The sequence below is a fragment of the Pithys albifrons genome, chromosome 3 (genome assembly GCF_047495875.1).
Source record: "Pithys albifrons albifrons isolate INPA30051 chromosome 3, PitAlb_v1, whole genome shotgun sequence".
In the NCBI taxonomy this organism is placed as follows: domain Eukaryota; kingdom Metazoa; phylum Chordata; class Aves; order Passeriformes; family Thamnophilidae; genus Pithys; species Pithys albifrons.
Genome location: NC_092460.1, coordinates 30,658,521 through 30,668,251, shown reverse-complemented (window position 1 = coordinate 30,668,251; position 9,731 = coordinate 30,658,521). Strand labels below are relative to the sequence as shown.

At 50.6% G+C, this 9,731-nt stretch overlaps 1 protein-coding gene across 1 annotated transcript; it reads right to left on the bottom strand.

The window, feature by feature from the left end:
* Nucleotides 1–230: 230 nt before the first annotated feature.
* On the bottom strand, nucleotides 231–9,289 carry LOC139669320 (zinc finger protein 502-like). Its single transcript, XM_071549771.1, has 3 exons — nucleotides 9,221–9,289; nucleotides 3,895–3,997; nucleotides 231–2,677 (listed from the first exon to the last, which is right to left on the bottom strand). Exon 3 carries the CDS (start codon nucleotides 2,661–2,663, stop codon nucleotides 1,248–1,250), a length of 1,416 nt encoding a protein of 471 aa, XP_071405872.1. The 5' UTR covers nucleotides 2,664–2,677; nucleotides 3,895–3,997; nucleotides 9,221–9,289; the 3' UTR covers nucleotides 231–1,247.
* Nucleotides 9,290–9,731: the final 442 nt, after the last annotated feature.

Here is a 9,731-nt window from a genome sequence, read left to right as displayed (position 1 = left end):
GGACCGCCCCGTCCTCGCACTCCGCTCACACAGCCCTTCCCAAGAATCCCGCCCCTACCCAGCATCCCGCCCCTCCCGAGCATCCTACCCCTCCCGAGCATCCCTCCCTTCCCCAGCATCCCGCCCCTCCCGAGCATCCCGCCTCGCCAAACCCGGTCTGCCGATGACCAACCCACTCTTCCCAACTTCCCTCCAATCACACGCAGAAACCTGGATTATACACAGGGGGAAAAAAGAGGTTTTATTTAGGAGAAACACATAGTAATAAAACACTGCAACACAGAAGTTTATGTAACATGCAGTCGTTAGCATAGTAATAAATGCAAACACAGTCGTTCCTGTTAGATGCTGAACTTTAGATGTTAATACCTTTGAAATAATGGTGAGCTAAAGAAGAATAGCATAAAAACGACTACAAAACTGCGGTCATGTCTCTGGACCAATAGTAAGAACTCGCCAGGTACCATTTCACACTAGTACATCTGGGGGAAAAATCCTGATTTTCTGTTAAATAAAATAAGGCCACATTTTGGTCCATGTTTCATTGATGTCCCAAGTTGGAAGGAGTTTCAAATCAGCAAACAAATCTGGGAGAAGCTGTCACAGACTATTAATGGGCTGCTTTTTAACTGGACACAGTTACACATCCATGTTTTCTGGGTACATACTCACCTGTCATGAGGGAGGAATTCATTGTTCCATGTAAGATTTGGGAAAGAGGAAGAAAATACAAATAGACTGAAGTTCAGCTCCCAAGTTTCAGGCTGAAAAGATTTGAAAATGCCTTTTCAAACACTGGGTACACTTACTACACTCATGAAAAATACAGGAAGGCAATAAAAAGAGAATTCAGTTCCTAAGACTCCTACAGTGTCTAACAAGCTGAAGTTCTGAGTCAGAACCAACCTGAAACACTTTATTGTGACCTTCACTTTTGCTGTATTTTACAAGCTCAGTTCTCCCAGTTGTTATTCTACCACATATTCACAGTCCTTGATTAACCCTGAGGCTGGTGTTCATTCCTCAGCCTCCTGGCACTCTTCCAAACCACCAGCACACAGCTCTTAGGACTAACTCCCTGTTTCCAGAACTCCCAATGGGTTTTGTGCCACCTGGGTTAAGCACCCAGCCCTAACAGCAGAGATACCACGTCTCCACTCAGTCTCTTTGCACTGTGGTTCGTATTTCCCACCATTTTCAGGTACTCCCAGCACTTCTGTATCCTGTTCTGGACATCCACTCCAGGCTTATGGCAGAAGTGAGTGGAAAGTGAGCACTCTTCTACCCATCACACAATTATAGGGTTTCTTGGTTGCATGGATTTTCAAATGCACTTTAAGTGTTGAACTTTTCCGGAAGCTTTTCCCACACTCGGCACAGACATAGGGCTTGGTTCCTGTGTGGATCCTGAGGTGGGCACCGAGTGCTGAGCTGTGCCTGAACATTTTTCCACACTCCTCACACTTGTAGGGTCTCTCTCCACGGTGGATCCTCAGGTGGACGTTGAGAGCCGAGCTCCGGCGGAAGCTGTCCCCGCACTCCACGCAGATGAAGGGCCGTTCCTCGGCATGCGTGGTCTGGTGCTTGGCCAGAGTGGAGTGGTCACTGCACCTTCGGCCACACTCGCTGCACTGGTAGGGGTTAGTGGGGAGGCTGCCATGGTACATGGGCACAGCCTTTCCGCCATGGATCCGGCGGTGAGTGGTGAGCGCTGAGCTCTGACTGAAGCCCTTCCCACACACGGGGCACTTATAGGGCTTCTCACCCGTGTGCGTCCGCACGTGGGTCACCAGCGAGGAGCTCTGCCGGAAGGTCTTCCCACACTCGGTGCACTCGTATGGTTTCTCTCCCGTGTGAATCCTCTGATGCCGAATGATGGCTGAGCTGTCCCGGAAACACTTTCCACACTCCTGGCATTTGTGGGGCTTCTCTCCGGTGTGGACTCTCCGGTGTATGATCAGGGAGGAACGGTCACTGAAGCTTTTCTCACATTGGAGACAATTAAAGGGCTTCTCACCCTTGTGGCTGCGCTGGTGGACGATGAGATGGGAGTTCTGGCTGAAGCTCTTCCCGCATTCGTTGCACAGGTAGTGTCTCTCTCCCGTGTGAGTCCGCTGGTGCCTGATCACATTGGACCTCTGGCTGAAAGTCTTCTCACACTCATTGCACTGGTAGGGCTTCTCGCCGGTGTGGATCCGCTGATGTTTGATCAGGTCCGAGTTGCGTGTGAAACCCTTCCCACATTCGGAGCAGCTGAAGGGTTTCTCTGCCAGGTGGATCCTCTGGTGTTGGCTCAGGTATGAACTCCGGCTGAAGCTCTTCCCACACTCAGGACACTCGTAGGTTTTCTCTTCCTGCTGAATCCAAATGGCACTGTTCCCACACATGGGTGGGTCAGGCTTGTCCCCAGCAAGGATCTTGCTGATGTGGGCTCTACCACTGTCCTCGCACTCCCAGACTTCTATTTCATACGGAGTTACCATTCCCTGTCTCTTTGCAAGAGATGTCTCCATCTCACTTTCTATCTCCAGCTCCTGCTTACAGTCTTGCCTTTGATCGGCGTCCTGGAGGGTATCTCCTGTGAGCTTCCTGGAGGGGAACAGATGCAGGTCAGCTCGCACAGGACCTTCCTGATGAAAGCTGCTCTTCTGCATGTCACCCATGGTCCTGCCACCTGCTGGAATGAACAGAGGAACTAGCAATGAATAGTCCCCTGCTTCTCTGGGGGAGAAGTCCAAACAGGGAGACCACCAAGACCTGCTGTACATCAGTATCTTCTTAGGGCAGAGGGCATGAAAACCAAGGTCCATAGGGAGGGAATGTGACTCAAGGATGGGTGGCCACTGTGGCACAGATTGCAAAGGGGGTCCTCTGCCATAAAGTTAAAGCCCAAAAGGGCAAGACCTGTCACCTGCTGGCCCTGAAAGTTCCCATGTGTGGTGAGGTTAGAGAAACATCATGAATGCTCTCCATAACAACCCCCATTGTAGCTGCTTCTCTGCCTGCTGCCTGTGAATCACTGCTCTTCTGCCAGCATTCCTATGCTTAATAAAGTCAAGAAGCACCCAGCACCACAGAAACATCCACCCATGTAGATGTCCAGTAGAGCACTCTATTTGTTCTTTCCAGTCATAGCCCTTTTCCTTAAAAAGAAAGTGCTACATATCCTACAGCAAACTGTATCTAGATTTTGTTCACAGAAGAGATAAGCAAGTGAGTGGAAAGATAAACTGTTTTACTAATCAAGTATGGAAATGAACCTTTAGACTGAAACATTTAGAGGCTCCTGAATTTTCATTGGTTATACTCATTTGAAGAACACACGATGCATGCTGGAGCATGAGATAAGCAAATGAGCTGGATGGCATGACTGACAGAGTTAACATCATCCTCTTACATGGAATATGAGGTGATGCAGCAGGTTTTGTTTCAGGTGATCAGCAGATTTTGGAAGACACCACAGCACGATTTATACCAATTCCCAAAGTTTTCCTTACAATACTTGGGGATGAAAAACATTCGTAGTACAAATTAAGGTACTCAAAAGACCCTCAAAGTACCTCAAAGCAGCAAAGTGACCAATAAAACATTAAAATTATTGTGAGCATGAAAGGAAGAAAAAGCCACACTTTGGTTAGTTATGTCTGATAACATTATGAGTAAAGTCTTCGCTGAAAAATACACAGGATATGATTTCATTTTGGACAGGATTTAGACACCCCAAGAGTATGTTTCATCTATATCATACCCTGCCTATGAATCTTCCTAAAAGCAGCATCTGTACAGCATGGCAGCAGAAGAGGCAGGGTGACTGTGGAACATGTAGCACAGTACAGACCAAATTTTCAGCATTCAGTTCTTCCCTTCCTGGACATGCTTCATGCAACTTCTTACCTTATGAGCAATCTCTACTATCTTGGTGTTCAGTTGCTTCTGGCAACTGCTGTTTCTCTTCACTCCATCTGGAAGGTTAAAGTCAAGCTGGAGACTGTGGGTCCTGATCAGAGGAAAAAAAGCAGACATAATAAATACCCATAGTAGTAGCAGTGCTGTAGAATGAGACTACAGAAGGATAAGTGTTTAGGAGCTGAAGGCAACCTAGGCCATAGGAAAATGATGCCCAGAAACATGAGTCAGGGTCACTGTTCTGCCATGCACACTGTGACACTGCTGGTCCAGTAACCAGGCCTACCTTGTGTAGCACAGACACAGCTTATTACACATGCTGAGAGCTGCCTGCCAGCTTGCTGCCTTTTCACAAGTAACTGGATGTTCCTCCTGATGCACTGCCAGACCTGAAATGCCTCCTGACAAGTTTTGTGTAAGAAAAATATCAATTCCTCAAACCGTGTTCTCTCCATCACCTTTCTTCCTAGTGAACAAAAGGAGAACATAACATAGCCAGTGCAGTTCTGTTCTGCAGCTGGAAGAAAAGTGCTTCCTTCACAACCAGGCTCCTTTCTGCCTGTCTGGAACCCTGTTTACTGCCTTCACCGAAGGAGTACTTTGCTTCGTTGCTCTCGGTGGATCAGACAGGCACCCATAGGGGGTGAGATTTTGATACTCTCACACATTTATTGACAGGAGCAGTCTAAAGGCAGAATTTCCTGTCCTGTGCTCCAGAAAAAGGGCCATTTGACTGCCTCCTTCCAAATGTGTTTTATGGAGCTGGCAGTGAGCAGAAAAAAAGGAGTCACACCTGTTCATTCACAAATACCAACACATCCACACTTGGCCTCATGCAGTGGCCACAGCTGCCTGTTGGGGGTCAGTGGGGGCAGAAGGGAGGAGGGCAGCAGGGAGGCACAGCTGGGAGGAAGCAGGAGCAGCGGAGGATGGAGTGTTGGGAATGTGGGTGTCTGTGACATCACCAGCGAAGCAGCGGAGGTGACACCTCCGGCAGCATATGTGGGCCCTGACTGTCCCAGGCACTGCTCACAGGGCAATGAGGGCTATGCAGGCTTATCTGGTTTTGTCTGGTGAGTAGCAACTGCCTCTCCTCCAAGCCTGATTGTGAGGAAGGGCAGCTGAACTGGCTGCTCTGCACCCCTCCCTGTTGCTCCTCAGCTTGGGCAGTTTGGAGGCAAAAGAAGGGATGGGAGCACCCTCCAACACCTCAGGTGCAAAGGTCCCAAGGCTTCCAGTTTTGCCAATTTTCATCCCCTGGAGCTAGTATTTCATTCATCAAGGAGGGCCAGAGTGACCGAGGAGCCAGGAAGAAGTCAGAGCTGGGTACAGTGGGCACAGGCTGGAGTAGAGATGGAGACTGGAGATGCCAGGACAGGGACAGCTGGGTGCCTTAAACCAGACACAAGCAAAACGGCAGAGATCTACACCTGACCCACCAAGGCCAGGAAGAAAGACCTGGCCTGGTAAAGCAACAGGGGAGGTAGAAGAAAGAGGTCTCAGAGAGAATCTTGGTTAAAGACCTACTTAGCCAGGGGAAGAGTATTTGCAGAGGCTAAAAACCTTGAAATGAGTCTCCTTGCTCCAGTCCCAACAACAGAGCAGTATTTCTAGTTTCAGCCATGACTTCCAAGACGTTTCTCCCAGTTGAAGATTTGAATCTTCAGAGCTATGGTGAAGATCCCTCAGTCAAGTACTGTCCCCAAACTACTACACCCCTTTCAACATGGGTGGAACAGGTTTTTCCCAGGTCTGGACTGCATTTCCCCTGTGCTCTTTCCTGCACCCAGAAAAGGGAACTGAGATCTGGATTCAGCCCTCCAGCTATTCTGAATGTAGCGTGGTTAGCATTTCCTTCTCCCTTTGACTCCCTGCCCTTTATTTTTCAGCAGTGCTCTTGGGCTGGGGCTGCATAGTCGGCCCTTGGGGCACGAAGGCACAGGAGCCAGGAACACCACTCTCCGACCAGGAGTACCGTCAGTTCTTCAAGTTTGTTCAGATCACCCTCCAAGCCAGCACTGCCTGCCACCTTCGTGAGCTGTACGGCTGCCAGAACTCATTGGTTCAGGCATTGGACAAGTATGAAAACCATGGAATCATCCCTCAAGGTAAAGCCAACTGTGATTCCCAAGGGCTGGCAGCTGGATGCGGGTCCTGCATGGCCAGCATGGGACTGGATCACTGGGAGAGGGCAGACTCAGGAGCTGGTGGGGGGGAGAAGGGGATAGCAATCCTGCAGTGAAGACAAGGCATCTGATCATGTGCCTCCTCTCTCACACTTAACTGCATCCACACATGTCCCTAGGAGCAGCCTCCTCTCACACCCTGGGTCATGGAGATGACCAAGAAGCAGCCAAGTTTCTCACAAGGTTCAGGGAGGCACCCAAATGACACAGTTTTCCTGGAGGGATGTCACTCAACAGAGAGGTTATTGCTAAGGGCTGGTGGGACGCCAGCACTAGAGTTTATCACTGGGTCTGTGTCTTTATTTGCCTCTTTCTAGGGCCTGTATGCTCCAAAGTGCCAGGAAATAATTTCTTCCCCAACTTCTGCACCTTTTCTTTGTATCGCTGTATTAAGAAAAAGTACTTTCTTAAGGTGAGTTATTTAGCTATTTCCTGAAGACCGTGGTGTGCTCTGGGCAAGTAACAGGCAAAAAGGAGAACTCTGAAAATGGGCAAGTGGGAAAACAGAAGGCTAAAAGACAGGGAGGAGAGGAGAGAGCCATGGGCAGCCCACCTTCCAAGGGCACTCATACCAAACTGATTAGCTGACACAGATGGCACCTGCAGCCACTTGCCAAAAAGGAGACTTTGCAGAAGGTATCTTTAAGAAAATCATAGAATCATAGACTCGATTGGGTTGGAAAAGACCTCTGAGATCATCAAGTCCAACCCTTGGTCCAACTCCAGTCCCTTTACCAGATCATGGCACTCAGTGCCACGGCCAATCTCAGTTGAAAAACCTCCAGGGATGGGGAATCCACCCCCTCTCTGGGCAGGCCATTCCAATGCCTAATTACTTCTTCTGTAAATAATTTTTTTCTGATATCCAACTTAAATTTCCCCTGGAAGAACTTTTGAGGACCACCTCAGCCCTCCTCTCCAGCTGTCACTCCCAAGTTGAGACAATCTAGGTTTCTCCCGGAGAGAGGGAGATTCATGTAGGCTAGAAGAGACATAAAGACAGCTGTGAGTCCTGTAAGAGACTTGCAGGGAGACTTGACCAAAAAAAGGATGTTTCTTTGCTTTCCTGGACTCATCTTTGTAGGCATAGGGAGCTAAACCCACAGAACAGGGTAGTGCCTAGATGCCTGCTCCTGAAGCTTCTACAGAGGTATGTTTTCTCCTCCACAGAGGATCGCATGCCCAGAAGACAGCAGTGCCAGTGTGCACAACACAACTGGTGCCAAGACGACCACCAGGAGTGGTGATGCTGTGTCATCCAGAAACTTCAGTCCCCAGCCACCTTATTCCACGTCTGCCACAACTACCCAGCCACCTGGTTCCAACACTGACGTGGAAGTAGCTGTGACCCTCACCTCCTCACCTGCTGGCCCACAGGCCACAGGGGCAACAGCCAGTGGTAAGCAGCAAGGACAGCTGCCCAACAGTGACATTGAGGATCTCCTCCTCAGGCTACTAGATAGCCAGGTGCAGAGCTCACTGCAGACAATGAAGTTGTTGTTGTCTGTTGGAAAGGCAGTGAAGGAAGAAGAGTTGCAGGAGGCTGCCATGAGGCTGTTGGTGGCCCTGAACAATGCAAAAATTTCTCAGTCACCAAAAAACTGATACAGGTCAACAGTGTGGGAAATATAGGGGAAAAGCCATCTCTTCCAAGTGCATAGGGAAACAGTGTCACGTTAAATGCTGTTGCTCAGGATTCAAAGAAAAAGATGGTATCCTCTTGGAAGTAAATGTATGGAAAAGATACTGCTCTTTCCTGCAAAAACTGTTTGCTCACTATTGTGATGAGGTTTGTTGTGCCATTCAAGAACATCATGGGAGAATGTTGGCTTTTCTTCATTAAATGTAGGTCCTTCTGCTTGAAAGCATTAAGAGAAGAATCTTCTTTGGAAGTATGCATGTGTTCTAATATATATATACAGATACACAAGGTGTGCTCTCCAAATGCAGGAAGGCCTTATCCTGCAAGAGAACTGCTGGCCTAGCGTTCTCCTTGTTATTGGGGTTTGCACATGGTTGACACCTACTTCTGAAATGATGCTATGAAACACACAGGATAAGTATTCATATTAAGAACCTCCCCTTGTCTCAGAAAACCAGTCTGATTTGTGGGAACATTGACTGAAGTGCTGTTCCTTTTCTAAACACTCTAAGTAAAACTGTCTCAAGCCATTTGGAGCCAGCACTTGCTGCTAAAAACAGAGTGGGAACTCTCCACAAACCAGCTCTACTTCTCTGAATCTCCAGAGAAGTTTGGAGTTTGGAGCTGCCTCAAACTACAGTGGTTCTGGCTTTCAGGAGACCACCACTGAAGGAAGTCCTTCCTTCTGCAGACCTTGTAATTCATTCCACCAAAGGCTGTGAGGAGAAAAGGGCCAAAGGCATTTCTCCTCAAGGATGCACCAGACCAAGCAACAGCTCAGTGGAGGGTCAGGGATGTTGGTTTCCTTAATTCTGCTTAAGCATCACAAACACAGCCAAGTGAAATACTGCCTCTGTCTCTATCCATTGAAGGAAGCCCTTAGAAAGAAGATCTCCAAGTCACAAGTCTTCCATTTGTTCTGGGAAGCATAATCTTTCCCAAGGCTGAAGGCAGGTTACACATGAGAAATGTGCCAGGCCTGGAACAAGAGTGCTGCCTTCCTTTCACGGGTGGGATCCCTCACAGCGCACACGCTGCCCTGGCATCACCCTGGCACACGAGCTCATTCTCTTCTGCCTGGAAAGCGCCCAAAGCCGCCTGAGGCATCGGGGCTGGTGTGCCCTTCAGCTGCCTGGGCAGTGACAGCTCCTCCAGCCCCAGCAGCGGGGGCACTCCTGGCAGCATCCTTGCTCGCCATCACCGCCCTCGGGTCCTGGCCGACAGCCCGCGCCTGGGGGCGTCAGATTTGGCAACCGCGATCCGATCGCTACACATTTTCGACTCAGATGGCTCCGGCCGGGCCCTCCGCCGAGCGGCGGTGCCCGGGCCACCCTCCCGCGGCTGTCCCGAGGGCTGCGGGCCGGGCAGAGCCGCTCCCGCCGCACCGCCCCCGCATCCCTCCCATGCGCTCCCCAGCCCGTCACTCCGCGGGGCTCCGCTCGCCCGCTTTTATTGCGTGGGGACCGCGTATCCCCCGCGCACTTACCGGGGCCATGTGCGGGCGGCGGCGGGGCCGGGCGGGCGGGGGGCGGTACGCTGGGCGGGCTCGGTGGTGTTTAACCCTTGAGATGCCCAGCGGGTCCGGCGCGGGGCCGCGCCCGGGGAGAGGTGTCCGACCGGTGCAGGGGAAGCCCCCAGGGCTGCGGGCGGGGCGCGGTCGGAGGGGTCGCGGCGCGGCTTTGCATCCTCTTGGGTACCGCGGCTCCGCCGGCCCCGACACGGTAGTCAACAACCAGACACAATTCCCAGGGAGCCACGCAGCCTGGATTTCCAGCGCTCCCTGCACTCGATTCCCAGCATTGGTTGTTTTTCCGAGCCTGCAGGCCCCGGAGGGCAGGGAAGCACAGCTGCTGAAGCCTAGAGATGCTTTCTGTCACAAACTCTGCGTGACAGGATTGGTGTTTTCTTCCCTGGGGACGCTTTCCTTCGGATGAGTGGAGGCTTCCCTCCACTACTGTTCCTAAAGGTTTTCTGAGACTGGTCACTAGTGCTGGTTC